The 18198-nt window shown below is 41.5% G+C and overlaps 2 protein-coding genes across 4 annotated transcripts in view; one reads left to right on the forward strand and one right to left on the reverse strand.

Annotated features, from left to right (window-relative positions):
* Window positions 1-3706: 3706 nt before the first annotated feature.
* LOC101164587 (C-C chemokine receptor type 4) lies at window positions 3707-8310 on the forward strand. Of its 3 annotated transcripts, none has more exons than XM_020710031.2 (2): window positions 3707-3833; window positions 5632-8310. In XM_020710031.2, exons 1-2 carry the CDS (start codon window positions 3808-3810, stop codon window positions 6716-6718), a joined length of 1113 nt encoding a protein of 370 aa, XP_020565690.1. In that variant the 5' UTR covers window positions 3707-3807; the 3' UTR covers window positions 6719-8310. The 3 variants fall into 3 exon arrangements, with proteins under 3 accessions (XP_020565690.1, XP_020565691.1, XP_004078074.1); XM_020710032.2 differs by lacking the exon at window positions 3707-3833 and adding an exon at window positions 3855-4086; XM_004078026.4 differs by lacking the exon at window positions 3707-3833 and adding an exon at window positions 4104-4988.
* Window positions 8311-15415: 7105 nt separating this feature from the next.
* LOC101164837 (triple functional domain protein) overlaps window positions 15416-18198 on the reverse strand; it is a 103549-nt gene continuing 100766 nt past the window's right edge. Inside the window, exon 61 of the mRNA XM_023964294.1 lies at window positions 15416-18050. Coding sequence (XP_023820062.1) covers window positions 17638-18050 — 413 coding nt within the window. The 3' untranslated portion in view covers window positions 15416-17637. The remainder of the gene's footprint in view (window positions 18051-18198) is intronic.

An 18198-nucleotide genomic window follows, 5' to 3' on the forward strand; every position in this document is an offset into this window, starting at 1 on the left:
CTTGGGGAATCTCCTGAACAAAATCAAAGTCTGTTTCAACTCCTCCCTGAAAGCCACACAACATACTTTTTTTTTTCTGCTCTGCCCTTGTCTTCTTCATCCTACTTACCACCAGAGTCATCCTACACACCACTATGCTATCTGGCTTAACTCTCCCCAGTCACCACTTTGCAATAACAGATCTCTATCAAGTTAAAACGTCTCCACAAGATGTGATCAACTCGTATGCGCCTCCCCCACACTAAAATGTCATGCTGTCAACCATATTGTTTCCTTCTCCTCCAGCTCTCATCCTACCCAGGGCCATAAACTGACAACACTCACACCTTCAACTTCCAGCTTCAAACTCAGTGAACCCATTATCAATCTATAAGCCTTTCTCTCTTACCATCTGCTCTCTCAAACACATGGGATCTCCCCCTTTCTTTTTGCCAATAAACTGGCCAACTCTTTAGTTTTTCCTTGTCATATTTTCTACATTCAAAGTTCATATTCCAAGACACCTCTTGTTTTTTAATCTATCTCTCTTCCTACAAACACACTATCTACATCTTTGACTTCTTCTTTCAACCGGTAACGTTTTTAATGCAGCCTTTGAGGTATGAAGTTCCTCAGGCCACTAACACCTTGTCAAAGAATACAGAGAGGACAGTCTTGCTCAATCTCAGTGTCAACCTTGTGGTAGAGTGACTGTCCTGAGACTGGAAGGTCATGAGTTCGAATCCAGGTCATACCAAAGACTCTAAAATGGGACCCAAGCCTCCTCAGCATTAGGGGGTTAAACCACCAAATGGTTTCTGAGTGCAGCTGTGTCAGCAGCTCACTGCTCCCCCAGGGGATTGAAGACAAGAGCCAACCCCATCGCACTTCTTACCTGTTGTCTGGCTTTGAAAGTTTGTATATTTGTAAACCAGGAAAGTGTTCATTTCTTAAAATCAGTAATAGAGACATGGTGGTAGCACAGCTTTGGAAAATGTTCCTTGTTTAAAAAGGCTCTCTCTTGTAAAAAATAAAATACAAATAAAAATAAATAAAAAGCAAACCTACACTGTAGATTCCCACAAAGCATTGGCTTCATTTCCATTGGCACCCTGAAGGTCAACAGCACTGGAGACATTCTTTGGTAATTCAAGGCACAACCAATTCAGTATAAAAAGTACTGTTTGAGATTCGTGTGATTAAAAATTGTTTTGGTTTTATGATCTTCCTGACTCCGCCATCTGCCTTTACCTAGACTTCAGACAAGCACATGGAAGCACTTGTGGTTGTAGCCAAAAAACATAAATGAATTTATGAGTTTTGTGTTGGAGAATCAATAAAATAAATTTTAAAGTGAATGGGCTGCAAGGTGATCACTTAACCCCCAAAAGCACAAGACCCGGTAGAACAACAAAGAAAACTAATAAAATACCCACAATAGGAACAAGCAAAACAAATTGTTTTTCAAAGTAAATTGCAAGGAGAGACCAGGTCATGAACATAAAGATTTTTGGAGAAGCATAGTCATTTAGTATAGATTTTTCCCATGGTAACTGGCAAAGGAGAAAATAAGATTTTTATTTTTTATTTTTTTAACAAAAGCAGAATGAACCATTACGACATTTTATTTAGGAAGCATTTTTTTAATCAACTGATATTCTAAATGTTTTAACTTTAATTTTTCAGTCTAAGACTCCTTTGAATTTAAAGTTATAAATATATTACATTATATTTCTCGACCGGAGAAAGGTAGCTTGCCACCTCCCGGTGGGTGGAGTGTCCCTGCCCCAGGTGGAGGAGTTTAAATATCTGGTGGTCTTGTTCACGGGTGAGGGAAGACCGGAGCGTGAGATTGACAGGCAGATCGGAGCGGCGTCCGTAGTTATGCGGTCGCTGTATCGGTCCGTCGTGGTGAAGAGAGAGCTGAGCCAAAAAGAGCTATGGGTCATGACCGAAAGAACGAGGTCCCGAATACAAGCGGCTGAAATGAGCTTCCTCCGTAGGGTGGCTGGGCGCTCCCTCAGAGATAGGGTGAGAAGCTCGGAGTAGAACCGCTTCTCCTCCACATCTAAAGGAGCCAGTTGAGGTGGCTCGGGCATCTAGTCCGAATGCCCCCTGGACGCCTCCCCGGAGAGGTGTTCCGGGCATGTCCCACTGGGCGGAGGCCCCGGGGAAGACCCAGGACACGTTGGAGATACTACGTCTCTCGGCTGGCCTGGGAACGCCTCAGGGTTCCCCCAGAGGAGCTGGAGGAAGTGGCTGGGGCGAGGGAAGTCTGGGCATCTCTGCTTAGACTGCTGCCCCCGCGACCCAGTCCCGGATAAGCGGAGGAAGATGGATGGATGGAAATATACATTAATGTAAGAACTGTTTTGCTCCACTACACTTTTATTTTCTTTTGATTATAAGGAACTAATACTTTTCCTTTTCCACTTGTCTAATTCATTTTTTTGTAATTGACTCTGCATCAATATTCTAATTTTTGTTTGAAACTTTCAAGCAACAACACGTTTAGATTATCAAATTAAAACCGTTAATCAAATATTTGAGAATACTAAAAGTGTCATTTATTATTACAAAGTCTTAGTACTTAAGTTGTCTTTTGTCAGTAACTTTTTTACTGTTTCTCCAATAGTTTGTTGGATGACTTCTTTTACTTCAACTTCATCAATCTATGTGAATTAGCTCTACTTTTAGTGGCTCTTTTCCAAGTACAATCCTACCTCTGACTGCCTTTTTTACTAAATGTATCATTTTGTTAAACATTAAAATCATATAGTGCTTATTTTTATCATTCATTATGAAAGGTCATTTGTAAACTCAGCTCCAGACGTGAAAATGAGGGTTGAGTTGTTTTTCTACACAGCTCATGCTGTGAAAGTCTGATTATGTGCTTAGTCATGATGGTTATAGTAAGGGCTCTTACCAAAAACAACTCCAGACAGACATTTAAGATGTTCATACAGCAGTCAAAAAAACCCCAGAGAAAAGAAATTAGCCTTATCATTGATTTTTAAGGTCTTCATAACAAAATGAACTATTATTTTATTAAGGATTTTGTGAAAACTTTCCTGTCATAAACTGGTGGTGTAGGGCCCAAAATGCAGGAGACCTAACTTTGTAGCAGAAACATTAACATTTAATAAAAAAAACTTTAACGGAAAACCAGACACTTAAATACACTGAAGGCAAATGACTGGAAAGAAGACAGGTGTGGATGATCATCAACCGAAACAAAACATGATCAAAACCAAGAAATATATTTGACGAAGCCAAATCCAAGAGCGCCGTCCACGTGTATTTAATGTTCAAGTGCTGAATGAATTCCAATGGAACAGATTCCTTTAAATCTTTACATCTATAAACTGGTGTAGTTGTGTTTCAGCCAAATGCTTTCCACCCTTTGTGAAGAATTTTAGCTTTTTCAGTATATGCCAACAGGCGTTGACTGATACTCCACTTAAGAAAGTAGTGACACTTTGCATGGGAGAAGCTCAAACCCACAAAAGCTTTGCAAACCTCCAGCTGTCTGCATGTGCGCTTTTGGTCAAAAACTCACCTTGTACCTACAACGTTAGCAGGCACATGAAAACTTGTGGTATTGCATGCAGATGGGGTGGGCTTTTTGTGTATAGGAATGAAAACCATATTCAGGAAACGAAATACTCAACATGACATGTCCCATAGTCAGGGGAGGTGTTAAAGAGGTGTTACACACACAGCTTAAAAAAAATGACTCTGAAATACTGTCACTTAAATATTTATTCATCTCAGGTGCAGAAGGGTAAACATCTAGTATTGTTGTTCCACAGAATCTTCTAAACCAAAATGAACAGCACTGAAGGGGTTAACAGGCAAGTTTAAACTTTATTAACAAATATTTTTGTATGAGGTCCTATATTTTAATTATATTTACAGTGTTGTGGTGCCTGTTTCTGGTAGGAGACTAAAAGTAAAATTGAAGTTTTACTGTAAGTGAATTGCCTCCACTACATTAAATTAACATTTATGTTTGTAATTAGTTATTTCTCTGTTAGTAGGAATCATTTACATTAAAGCCTGAACATTTTGAAGTTCATCCATAAACTGGAAACAATCTGCAAAAATGTAAGTTTCATAAATACATCTGGATGTGTGAAAACTTTTTGTTTCTGTTTGTTTTGTTTTTTGCTAAAAATAGTTACCAAGCTGTTAGGTTCCTCTTAAATTCCTTGAAGTAAAAAGCCGAGATCATTCAGCAGCAGCATCCACACCATTCTGTCAAACATTTACTCATTTTATCAAAAAGAGCCAAGGCTTAATCAAATACTGTGATAACACTTGTTAGTTCTTGAGGTGGTGTGGGGTGTTAAAAATCTTCAATCAAAATGCAGATAGAAGATGTGAATGTGCAATGTGGCAGGTTGAAACTCAAGTACAAGGGCAACTATGAAAGAAAGGCAAGACTAATCAAAGAAAGACACATTTGTATATTCTTTATGTATTCATGAATTATTAGTTAGTTCTACTGTAACAGACTGGCGACCTGTCCGCCTACACCCAACAGTATCCAGGGTAGACTCTGAGAGCCCCATGACCCCAAAGGGGGTTAAGTGAATGGATGGCTGGATTATTTTTTACTCTTTTTATAACTTAATTATCAGAGGATGCAAAGCACACAACTCATAAACTGAATTTCAAATTTGTTTTGCTGGCAACTGTTCTGACTTTGGGTAATATAAAATGAGTGGACACATGTAGAATAGGCCTAAGGTCAGTCATAACAAGCCCAGAGGCTATTTGTATGAGCCAGGAGTAAAGACTGAATATGAAACAGAACAGATTTTTGTAACCTGGCTCCATCACACTAGCAGACAGGAAAGGGAAAAAAAAGGAAGTCTGGAAAAGTTTTTGCGCAAGATCAGCACACACTCAGACTATGAGCATTCTTTCACAGAATCAAAAACAGCTATGACAACTCCAGCTTTTAGTGTTTTCAGATTAAACATACATGAAGAGGTTTCTCCAAGGTAAGCTACAGCATACTTCTGTGGGCAGTTTCCTTTCTAAAAGCTTCGACAGTCAGAGGGAGCAGCCAGTTTTTCCCTGTGACTCGGTTTATTAGCTGCAGCTAGCTTTTATGCCTCTCTGTTTTCACTTTGCTGTTGGAACTTTAAAAGGTATTCAGAATGACTGCACAAACTACACAATCTTTAGCTGAGTTGTTTTACACCGCTTCACGGATAAAGCCATTATGTTTAGAAGGATGTGGAGATTTTATTAGGAACTGAAAGTACTTTTAGTCAAAGCTTCAAACAGACTGCTTAAAATATGCTTGAAAACAGAAGTAGTTTATGAATCTCTATGAATTTTGCATTTCAAAGTTCTAGAAATACTTGTATAAGTGCTGTATCTTAAACTCAGCAATACTAACAAATATATTATTGTTTCCCATTTGAATTTAAATGAACTTATGCTTCAAAGTAAAATGAAACATCAACATTTATTTATGGGTGTGGTTAAAACATCTGGCAGTCTGTATATCTAGACTAAACACCTAAATCATGTTGAAAAAAATAATTTTGCTTAACCTAATAACATATTTTTGAAAAAGAAAATGCTTCAAGGTCTAAATAATAATTTTCCATCCTTTGTGTTTTTGTTTAAATCCAGCTCTGGACATCCAACAACTACCTTCTCTGATGATGCCACCACTGAGTATGATTATGACTATTTCCTACAGTTTGAGACCTGTTATTATGAGAAATTAGGAGCTCGTTTCATTCCGGCCATGTATTCCATGTTCTTCCTCCTGGGGCTGCTGGGAAACTCTCTGGTCATCTGGGTCGTTGTTTGCGGAGCACGACTCCGCAGCATGACTGACATGTGCTTGTTGAACCTGGCCATTGCTGACCTCCTCCTGGTGTGCTCCCTCCCTTTCTTGGCATATCAAGCCAGGGACCAGTGGCTGTTTGGAGATGCTATGTGCAAGATTGTCCTGGGCGTTTATCATGTTGTCTTTTACAGTGGAATTTTTTTCATCTGTTTGATGAGCATCGACCGCTACTTGGCTATAGTCCATGCCGTTTATGCTATGAAAGCACGGACACTGTTCTTTGGAAGGATTGCAGCTGCTGTTACATGGACGGCTGGATTTTTGGCCTCCTTTCCTGAACTGATCTTCATTAAACAGCAGACAACCACAAATGTAAGCGTGTCTTTGTATTGCTTCCCGGCACTTTCTAAGAAAACAGAGAAAACAGATTCCAGCTCTCACTTTTGGACAATCTTCAGCATTTTCAAAATGAACATAATGGGGCTGTTTATCCCTCTTTGCATCATGACTTTCTGCTACTCACGGATCATCTGGAAGCTGCTGGACAGCCACTCATCCAGAAAGCAGCCCATTCGCTTAGTTTTACTAGTGATTGCTGTTTTTTTCTGCTGCTGGGTTCCCTACAACATCTCATCATTGTTCAAAGGGCTGGAGCTCCTTCAGATCTACATGGGATGTGAGAGCAGCAATTCTATCAGACTGGCTTTACAAGTCACAGAAGTCATTGCCTACTCTCACAGCTGTCTGAATCCCATTTTATATGTATTTGTTGGGGAAAAGTTCAGGAGGCAGCTGTTGAGATTGATATCCAAAACTCCCTGCTTGTTGTGTCAGATGATCAAGGTCTACATACCACAGAACAGAATCTTTGGATCAACGTACTCACAGAATACAAGTATGGAGGAGAGAAGCACTGCAGTGTAATGGGTGTTCTGCAATACGATATCAAGCTGATAAATCTAGTTTTGTTTTAATGAAAAATTGTGATTGGTGATTCTGGTTTTGTCTAATGCTGTGTAAAAAAAATGCATGAACTTTATGTAAAGATTTCACGTTCACTGCATAATTTTACCTACCATACTTTTCAGAGTATAAATCGCATTTTTCGAATAGTTTAGCCATATTATATTTCAAGAAATAATAACAACCCATAGAGGGCACTGTAGGTGTGTATATCAGTATTTGCTACTAACAGCAACGTAGAAGATGAAGCGCCACTCAATCTTACACCAGGCTAGATGGTATTGATCCAAGGCGACATGTTCAATGAAGGATTCAATAGATTTGGTGATTTGAAGTGATATAAAGAGTTAGTTGACTTGTAAGCATGTTCTGTATAGATATTTTATTTTGCTAAAAAAAAACAACACACAATTTATACTCCAGTGTAACTTAGACAAGATTGTTTCTTCTTTATAAATCATTGTTTTGGCTGTTGTGACTTATACTCCAGAGCGACTTACAATCCGAAAAATATACTTTTCCATCTTGCATTCCATAACTCATGAATGCAAGATGGTAAAAGTATATACCATCTTGCATCCAACAAGGTGGTATTTACTTTGCAGTCTTAGAATCACAATGTATGATGTTAAATGCCACACAAGTATGCTTTTCAGTAGAACGCATCAAATCAATCTTTTAAAAAGACATTGATTATATCAGTGATGAGTCAGGTTTGACTGTCTCATCATCAGTCAGCTGATTTAACTCTGAAATTGTGCCACCAAGGCAGAAGTTAAATTTGATCCAGATTAGAAGCCTCAAAATCCCTGTTTGTCAGTCTTCAAACATTTTCATACTAGTTTTTTTGTAATTGACAATTATCTCTTTTATATAATATTTAAAACAAAGCATCCTTCTTATGTTACCATATATTTGACCATGCATCTGAGTTTGCATTAGGCATGAAGAAAGGTGGCTAGAGCCACTTGCAGGGTTTACATTGTTTTTAAAGCCTCATTTAAGCTTTTGCACCTAACCACAACATCAAGGAAACCACAGTTTGAGAGAGGAAGCACGTAACCAAGGTGTCAGTTAAACCTTGGCTGCCTAAAAGCATAGCTATACAGCACAGTGTCCCTGCCTGCAGTGTTTTGCCTTTACAGTGACTGCTGTTGAAACGAAAAGGGCCATTTTCTATTTTTTTTTCTTTTTACATTTTTTGTTGTTTTGTTGCTGTTGAAAGTTTTAATAGAGCTGGAGCAAAAAATGAATAAAAATGCTGGAACCCAAAGCAGCCAAGGTGTTGATGCCTTAAAAAGTTTACGGCTGGTATTTATGAATTGAGGTTGTGTTTTAGCCCCTCTCAAACTGCATTTCCTGCTTGCAGCTTTTAAGCGCAAGATGTGCTGTTGTCTTTTGCAATCTTTGTTTTACATTTATTAAATGCACTGTAACCAATAATTGTTTTGTTGCACACTTTCTTTTTTTCTTTTTTGTCTGGGTTTTCATGTATTTCACTGTAAATTTGCATCAAAAACAGCTTTTAATAAAATTACACTTTTCCCCTGAAATTTAATGATTCACACTCATTTTTTATGCAAAGCTTATGCTTCTAGATAAGATTGTCTTTTTCATTACGAGAAATTCTCTAGAAAGAGAAAACATTGTGATCAGTTAAAGACAGGAGTTTTTTTTTTTTTTTTTGCTCTTGAGGGGCGCAGACAGCTGCAATGTGTCACTGCGAGGAACACCATCAGTGCAGGCGGGAGACAGCTACACATATGTGTTGTTGTTTTTCACCTTTCCGCATATCCCCTTCAGGGGTCAAAACACTTTTAAACAGCTTTCACTGATTTGCACAGGTTGTTTGACAAAGATTTTTGAGCCCTTCCTGACCCAACCCTGGATTGTATCCGAGGTGGGGACAGGGGACCGGTACAGGGGGATCCAGACTTGGGCCCCCTTGTGGCTACAGGCAGTGTAAAGGGTTTCATTGTTTCCCATTGAGATTTTCTCATACTTTTGAAAAAGTTGATCAGTTTAAATGCAAATTTTACAAACTGAACAATAAGAAGACATTTTCCATACCATAATGTTGTTAATCATAAAGGAGCCACAGCTGAGACATCAACACTAGCTATATTCTGAACTTTCTGACAGCAATAATCCATTTAAGTGGAGTCTACCTCATGCACGTCAGGCAAAAAGGAAGTGGTGTTGTCAAAGCACATTGGAGGTGTGCTCAGGCATCAGCTACCCACACATGAAACTATTTGAATTACAAAAAAAGGAGACAACAGCGGAGTTTCTCCTTCCTTTTTATTCTATCTGATGAGAGTGAGTTTCATCTCACTAAGTAGGTGGTTGAACTAGATCAGCACAAGAACAGCTCATATTTTCAAAGAAAGACAGAAAAAAAAAACTGACATCCCTACTCTTTGGTGCTTTCAGTTAGGAGTAACAAATTCAGGAGGATGCAATTACAACATAATTTCAAGAAACCCAACAATATCAAAATAAAATGATTGTTTGACCATGAGTGTGTTTAAGACCCACTCCGATCATGTTTTGATCTATTATAAAAGTGTTTCCAGTGGTCTTTTAATTAGAATTAAGCCGTTTTCAGCCAAAATTAGACCAAAAACCTGTCATTTTGTAGGACATAGTTACTGCAGAGCAACAGAAATTCAACAGAAATTCGTCTCCGGGTTGTAGGCAGACTGTTGGCTTGGGGCAACACCGCCCCCCCCCCTTACCCTCTCCATTGCAGGGAGCTTGTGGTCCACCCCAGTGTATTTTTTATGTCACAAATACACTATTTTTCAAACTGAATTTTTTGTCTGTTCATGATTTACAATGCTATGATTAAATAATCAATGAAATGCAGTTTTAAACTTGATTTTCTTTATACACACTATATTATCAACAGCATTCACTCACCTGTCTCGACACATACGAACTGAAGTGTCATCCCAGTCCTGACCCATAGACTTCAATATGATGGGGGTTCACCTTTTGCAGTGATTACAGCTTCAACTTTTTTGTGGAAGGCTGTCCACAATGTTGAGGAGTGTGTTTATAGGAATTTTTGAGCATTTGAGCAAGGTTTAACCCTTTTTAATAGAGGCTTTGGGAGACACACAAAAACATAAAGCAGGGATGAGGGCAAAAAGCATAAATTAGTCTGGTTTCAGAACAATTCACCTTCCTGGTGTTTGCTTCATTCTGGCACTCCTGCCCATGTCTCTTTCAAACTCTCAGCCCCTCTGCCATGATGAGAGTGAGGCACCTTCTTATGTACCTCGTTTGCCACTCCCACCAAATCAGGCACTCTACTCAGAAAAAATGATAAAGAGAATTATTCTCATGAAATATGTCGTATTTCCTTCAACAATATAATTCACTTATGCCCTTCATCACATTTACTTCAACCACAAATAATTCCCCTTAAACTATACAAAGAAAAACAAGAAACTAAAATAAATAAATACATTAGGAACAGCTGTTTCATAAGACTGACAACAATATATAAACAGCTGCTGCTTGCTGCTTGCTGCTGCTGCTTGCTGCTGCTTGCTGCTTGCTGCTTGCTGCTGCTGCTTGCTGCTGCTGCTGCTGCTTGCTGCTTGCTGCTGCTGCTGGCTGCTGCTTGCTGCTTGCTGCTGCTGCTTGCTGCTTGCTGATGCTGCTTGCTGCTGCTGCTGCTGCTGCTTGCTGCTGCTGCTGCTTGCTGCTGCTGCTTGCTGATGCTGCTTGCTGCTGCTGCTTGCTGCTGCTGCTTGCTGCTGCTGCTGGCTGCTGCTTGCTGCTGCTTGCTGCTGCTGCTGCTTGCTGCTGCTGCTTGCTGATGCTGCTTGCTGCTGCTGCTTGCTGCTGCTGCTTGCTGCTGCTGCTGGCTGCTGCTTGCTGCTTGCTGCTGCTTGCTGCTGCTGCTTGCTGATGCTGCTTGCTGCTGCTGCTGCTGCTGCTGCTTGCTGCTGCTGCTGCTGCTTGCTGCTGCTGCTGCTGCTGCTGCTGCTTGCTGCTTGCTGATGCTGCTTGCTGCTGCTGCTGCTTGCTGCTGCTGCTTGCTGATGCTGCTTGCTGCTGCTGCTGCTGCTGCTGCTGCTTGCTGCTGCTGCTTGCTGCTGCTGCTGCTTGCTGCTGCTGCTTGCTGCTTGCTGCTGCTTGCTGCTGCTGCTTGCTGATGCTGCTTGCTGCTGCTGCTGCTGCTGCTGCTTGCTGCTGCTGCTGCTGCTTGCTGCTTGCTGCTTGCTGCTGCTTGCTGCTGCTGCTTGCTGATGCTGCTTGCTGCTGCTGCTGCTGCTGCTGCTTGCTGCTGCTGCTGCTGCTTGCTGCTTGCTGCTGCTTGCTGCTGCTGCTTGCTGCTGCTGCTGGCTGCTGCTTGCTGCTTGCTGCTGCTGCTTGCTGCTTGCTGATGCTGCTTGCTGCTGCTGCTGGCTGCTGCTTGCTGCTTGCTGCTGCTTGCTGCTGCTGCTTGCTGATGCTGCTTGCTGCTGCTGCTGCTGCTGCTGCTTGCTGCTGCTGCTGCTGCTTGCTGCTGCTGCTGCTGCTGCTGCTGCTGCTGCTTGCTGCTTGCTGATGCTGCTTGCTGCTGCTGCTGCTGCTGCTGCTGCTTGCTGCTTGCTGATGCTGCTTGCTGCTGCTGCTGCTTGCTGCTGCTGCTTGCTGATGCTGCTTGCTGCTGCTGCTGCTGCTGCTGCTGCTGCTGCTTGCTGCTGCTGCTGCTTGCTGCTGCTGCTGCTGCTGCTGCTTGATGCTTGCTGCTGCTGCTTGCTGCTGCTGCTGCTGCTGCTTGCTGCTGCTGCTGCTTGCTGCTGCTGCTGCTTGCTGCTGCTTGCTGCTTGCTGCTGCTTGCTGCTGCTTGCTGCTTGCTGCTGCTGCTGCTTGCTGCTGCTGCTGCTGCTTGCTGCTGCTGCTGCTGCTGCTGCTGCTGCTTGCTGCTTGCTGCTTGCTGCTTGCTGCTGCTGCTTGCTGCTGCTGCTTGCTGCTGCTGCTGCTTGCTGCTGCTGCTGCTTGCTGCTGCTGCTGCTTGCTGCTTGCTGCTTGCTGCTTGCTGCTGCTGCTTGCTGCTGCTGCTGCTGCTTGCTGCTTGCTGCTTGCTGCTGCTGCTTGCTGCTGCTGATGCTTGCTGCTGCTGCTTGCTGATGCAGCTTGCTGCTGCTGCTGCTGCTGCTTGCTGCTTGCTGCTGCTGCTGCTGCTGCTTGCACTGCTGCTGCTGCTGCTGCTGCTGCTGCTGCTGCTGCTTGCTGCTGCTGCTGCTGCTTGCTGCTTGCTGCTGCTTCCTGCTTGCTGCTTGCTGATGCTGCTTGCTGCTTGCTGCTGGGCTGCCTTGAGTAAGCGCTTGTATGTGCATGTATGCCAAAAACTACTGATGAACAAGCGTGCACCCGAGGTCTAAACTGTAAAAATGAAGGGTGCTTTGTAAGACACTATGGTTTCACTACGAAAAGCTTTGATTATGATGACGTGGATGCGCGCATCAACCTGTGTGTGTGTGTGTGTGTGGGTGTGTGTGTGTGTGTGTGTGTGTGTGTGTGTGTGTGTGGGTGTGGGTGTGTGTGTGTGTGTGTGTGTGTGTGTGTGTGTGTGTGCATGCACTCACGGTGTTCGCTCAGACAGAGAGACGGAGCCGCTCCATCACAGTTGGGAGCAAAGAATTGTCCAAAATATTTTGGTATCCTGTGACAGTTCCTTTCACTGGAACTAAAGGGCCAAGTTCAAGTCCTGAAAAAACACAATGTGTCACAATGTGATGTGACTAGAGTGGCCTGGTTTACATAGGAGGCAGATGACTTTTAAGTTCAGGGACAGGTTTTTTTTATTGTCTGATCTTACACTTTGGCTACACAGCTCATACATGCTCTCCTCCTTCACACTGAGCTCCTTTCCTGTAATGGGCTCCAGTTAATTGGCTGGCCACAACCAGGAAGGAAGCTATTTTAAACAAGCAATAAAGAAAATATACAACAAAAGATAGAAATGTCTTGTGAATCATACAGTTAAAGTCCTGCAAATAAAGACAAACATAAATAAACAACTCAGATCATTACAACAAAAAGGATGCAAAGAAATCCAAATTCTTTCCACTTCCTGTGCCCAGCTACTAAACAGGAAGTAAAGGCCTTGGTCACCATTTTATTCTTTGGGCACCAGGAAGAGAAGGTGGGAAACATGCCAACAATCAAACCAGTCTTAAACATTTGGTGATTGTGCTTTACATGCATGATGTCTCTAAAAGTGATGAGCTATGACAGTCAGGTGACAAGTAGATACACCCACTTTGCCACACAACCCCACACCATAATTCCAACTCCACCAAATTTCACACTCGACACAATGCAGTCCCAAATGTACCGTTGTCCTGGCAGCCTGCAAACTCAGACTCGTCCATCAGATTGCCAGATGGAAAAGAGTGATTCATCACTCCAGAGAAGGCGACTCCGCTGCTCTAGAGTTCCGCGGCAGCGGGCTTTACACCACTGCATCCGACACTTTGCATTTCAGTCGGTGATGTGTGGCTCAGATACAGCTGTACGGCCATGGAAACCCATTCCACGAAGCTCTCTGCGTACTGCACTTGGTCTAATCTGAAGGTCACATGAAGGTTTGGAGCTCTGTAGCAATTGACTGTGCAGAAAATCAGCCAGGGGTGGCTGACTTTCTGCATAGTTTAAAGGGGTTTAAACTATGCGCCTCAGAATCTGCTGACCCCTCTCCGTCAGTTTATGTGGCCTCCCACTTTGTACCTGAGTTGCTGTTGTTCCCAAAATGTTCCATTTTGATATGATAGAGCTGACAGTTGACTGTGGAATATTTAGTGGTGAGGACATTTTACAACTGGATTTGTTGCACAGGTGGCATCCTATGACAGATTTTGTGATCAGGACACCTCATTCTGATCATTTGGGTGAGTGAGTGAAAACTTTTGGAAATCTACTATATGACCTCCATCATGAGAAGAATGACACAAAAACATCTTAACGTATTTTGGTTGGAGTGGGTTTTTCAAACTCCAGAGGAGGAACCAAAACTGCATCAATGCAAATTAGTAACAAAGTGAGAATTTCCTCTGAGTGAAGTTACACATCATTGACAAAAAAACAAAAGTCGAGCTTTGACTGATCTCAAAACAAAGGTAGAAAAGAAATGCTCTGTCAAACTCACAGACAACTCTATGCAATCTAAATTTGATATTCAACTAACTAATGTTGTCTGCTGTCTGCTTTAAAAGATGAATAAAACCTTTGGGGAAATGTCACAGGATACACACTTGTTTTGAATGGAATTCTTTCGACAATAACAACAAAAAAACGGCTGCAACTGCACTCATGTCTGGACTGCTTCTTCCAAGTGTTACTAATATATAAAGTGAATTCTCTGGCGCCATCTAGTGGGAAGATAGTTTAAAACTGCTTGCTGAGATGTGTCATCATTTTCTTTTTCTTAACAGCTCTTTTATAAGAAATTGTGGGCTGTGATGAGTTTTTTTTTCCTTTTTTCTTTTCTTACAGTTTTATGATTTACTCAAATAGGACCTAGTGTATGACTCAACACTGAAGTTGTGTGTTGAGTGTATGTGTGTGCACACGTGTGAGTGGGATTAGGGAGAAAGTTGAAATTAGTGCAATCCCATTTCTGGAGAAAAACTACTTTTTTTTTTTGCGAAAATATCTCCTCCTTTGCTCCTATCTTTTTTTAAATGACAATTCCCCTCTTCTAATATATTCTTACTCTATGTATATTCTTCTGTGTTAATGTATTACAGTCAACCAGAAGTTGACAGGTCAAACTGTTTTCCTTTCAGTGCAGTTTAAGAAAATAAACATATTTCTTTGTTATAACAATTATAAATACATCCGCTGTAACCGTGGTTAACCTGCCAGAAGGTGAACTGGGTGAAGAAACTGTCTACCAGCGTGCATCACCTTCACACTTCACAGACCTTTGCGTGATCTTTTGCAGTCAAGATAATCTGATAAGAAAGCACGTGCATGTGTGGTTCTCTGCTGCACTTCTGGAGGCTGTGGCTTTAAAGAAATTCAAAAAGTGTTTCATTCTGGGTAGGAAAACGTGTGAACTTGTGTTCCAGATGAATGTTTAACAGTAAACAAGATTTGATCAGCTCTTTGGGCTGCAAACTTTCATGGAGATCAATTTATTTGCATGAAGATTTTCCCTTTGGTAGTATCTCTGTACTAACGTAATATTATGGCTGTAAAAAAAAAAGTCAAGATACAGTCATTAGTCACTGTAACATCTGCAGGAGAACAGATAAGATCAGCATTTCTCTAGTTCCCTTTTTTGCATGGGCACAAGAAGAAATCTTGAAAAATACTTTTTCCTTTTACTGTTTTTAGTTTAAGCTTCAGAAAAAAAACATCTCTCAAAGTTTTAGAAATAAAAAAAAAACTAATATTTTATGATTTTTCTGGCTCAAACAAAGCAGTCTTGGGATTTGTTTTGCCCCCATTTTTTAGTCAGTACTGCCCTTGGTGTTCATTCTCATAAACGACTGACCTCTCCTGGGTTTTCCCTCACTTCCAAGTCAGTCCAGAATTCCTTTATCTGGTCTTGAAGGTCACGAGAGATATAGAAAGAGAAAATACAACAGAGTAACAAATCATGTTCTCATCTGGGTGTTTACAGCACATAAATAAAAAAAGATGACACCGTTGTTTCTTGTATGTTTAATGGCAAAATAACAGAGAACAAAATAAAATATTTACAACACAAGTAAAGACATTCTTCTGTACAAAGAAATATACATGCAAAAGTAAAAATGAGTCATAAGACATTCAAGATGACATTGCCGCAGTCTTGTTCTAGGTTTATTTAAAATATGACAGTTATGAGGTTTACATCCTGAGTGTGGGCAAACTGCCCAACCCTCTCTGTACATCTTTACATCATGAGTTGTACTTTCATCAAATCCTTCCATGCACAGATGCTCTGAGGAGAATCTGATCAAATATCTCGTGGGAAACCCAAACTCCAATAAATAAAAGTAAAACAAAGTGGAATCTTTAGACCAACAAGAGTTGGTAACATATGGTCATAACATATGGAGGAGGGATAAAATCCTAAGACTTGACAGCATCTCTTTCAACCTTCAAATATAACAAGCACATCTGTCGTTTCTTGTTAGTAACCGGAGGAGATGCAATGAGCGTTTTAGTCGCCGGTCAAGGTGTTTCACAGAAAAAGAAGAAAAAAAAAGACAACTCATCCCAGCAAAAATAACTGGCAGACCCTTTTACCTGTGAAGGCTGATGGACATGTATCAAAGCTATTCAACTTCAAATGTTGGAGTACAAATTCTGTTCAATGCACGGTTACAATGCATCTTTAAATGCACCCCCCCTCACAAAGGTCCGTTTTTGTTTTTTTTCCTTTTTCCTCTCATGGACCTATTGCTTAATGAAGAGGTAAACGCTTCATGATGCCAAACTGAGGAGCTTAAACGAATCCACAAACACACACCAGCGTCAACCTACAGAAGCCGAACAAACTCACAGAGGAAACCACTTTGTGCACATCTTGAAAAACGGACGAGTGAAATCTCTTATTTCAGCAACAAAATTCACCAAACGGTTTAGTCTTCACAAAAAAAGTTAAAAATAAATACTCACGCACACTGAACCTTTGTAAACACTCATACACATGTCCAGCGTCAGTGTGGTTCTTCATAACTTAACATCACAAACAAAACAAAACAAAAAAAAAAGGGAACTAGTTGGAACAGAAATTTTAGACAACTTTGGTTTTGTTACAAAAAAAAAAAGGACAAGGACAAATGAAAAGCATAAAAATAACACATTATTATATAGATCCACATTTTTATACACTATTTCAGAAAACCCTATCTTTGTCTCAGGTTTTACTGATATTAATACTGAACTTAATCCATAGGAATCAACACAATACAGACATCTAAAGCAGTACCAGGTACATACATGCCTTTTTTAAGAATACGGCTACAACACAAGTCTTCATAAATAGTTGCATACATCCTAAAGCTGCAACGCTGCACAAGAACCAATGCGAATTATGAATGCCTTTTCTAGTAGCGGTTGGTTCTGAGTAAAATTCCAGCCGCTGAGAATCTGCTAGTGGGTGAGTCGCCTTTTTTTCAGCCAACAAAAATCTTCAAAACGAAAAGATATAAAGCAGGAATGCGTTATTTACAAATAAGGCGGAAGCAGGTAGAGATCCGGGAAGATTAGCTGGATGGCTTTAATGCGCAAGTTCAATGATTTCTGTTGTTTTTTTGTCACAAACTGTTCGGATTTACCTTGAAACTGAGGAAGGGTGGTAATGATTAGCAAACTATTGCACAGAAGGTAACTTTTATGCAGTTTTGGAAAACAACTCTTAGTCATATTTTGTTCTGGAACAAATTCTATTCCTCTTTTGTTTACAACTACACTTTATTCCCAAATGAATAAGACAGTCGTATTTCTCTCTCGCTGTACATAGTGTCTTTTACAAAAAAAGTAATCTGTCATTACAAAAAGCCATTTTTTGTGTGTGTCACTCAAAAGCAGCCTGAAATATTCTTATTTTACAGTATAGTATGCATCTATTTTCTGTATCACCGTCCACAATGGGAGACTTGCTCGCATTGGCTTGTTAGGAAAGCTTGACGCTCTCCAGTTGAGTCATGGTTTGAAATCTCTAATGGATTCCAGCAGTTCACTTGTGCAGACAAGATGACAGTATGTCAAGGACGAAGAGGAGGAGGAGGAGAACAAGGGGTATATCAGTCAGTCAGTCAGTCAGCAGCAGCAGCAGCAGCAGCAGCAGGACATTTGTGGCTAGTTGAAGGAAAAGGGGATCTTTGTAGACTTGGTGCTGGTGGTCCTCTCGGAGAAAGTTCCTTCCCGTCTGTCTACCGTTAGCTGTGGTTGAGAAGGCGGCTGTGAAGGAAGACCTTGATGGCGCCGACGGGCCGAATGTCGTTCTGATGCTTCCGTCTCTCAATGAAGGAGATAAGCCGGGAGGTGTCCAGGTGCACGCTGTGAAAGGTCGGCGATGGTGGCAATGCGTGTGGCTGCGTGTGGTTTGATGAGTCGCGACCGCCGTCTCGGGGCTGCAGCCATGGATCCTGGAGGCAGGACGCCGCAGAGGGGCGTCGTTCCGGCTCGCTTTGGAGCAGCCGGCACACAAAGTCCCTGGCAGCTGGGCTCACACCCTGGAAGTAATCTTCGGGGAAGCTGAAGTCCAGGCGGCAGATGTTCAGGCACGTCTCTTCCAGGCTTTCGTCCAGGAAGGGAGAGGCGCCACTCAGGACAACGTAGGTCACCACACCTGCAAAGCAGGCAGTCGACAGTCACACATCACAGCAACAAAGCTCCTGGCTAAGAATACAGACTTTTAGCTTTAAAAACAAAAAAAAAATATCTGGTAAGTACATGAGAAAAATGCAGAGGAGTCACATTCAGGGAAGTGAGGTATT

Source organism: Oryzias latipes, chromosome 16 (assembly GCF_002234675.1).
Source record: "Oryzias latipes chromosome 16, ASM223467v1".
In the NCBI taxonomy this organism is placed as follows: domain Eukaryota; kingdom Metazoa; phylum Chordata; class Actinopteri; order Beloniformes; family Adrianichthyidae; genus Oryzias; species Oryzias latipes.

Bases quoted from the DNA above. Each gene is read 5' to 3' on its own strand.
- LOC101164587 (XM_004078026.4), top strand. From the start codon at position 4,930: ATGACAACTCCAGCTTTTAGTGTTTTCAGATTAAACATACATGAAGAG. The intron at 4,989-5,631 runs GTAAGCTACAGC...GTTTAAATCCAG, and splicing joins CATGAAGAGGTTTCTCCAAG to CTCTGGACATCCAACAACTA.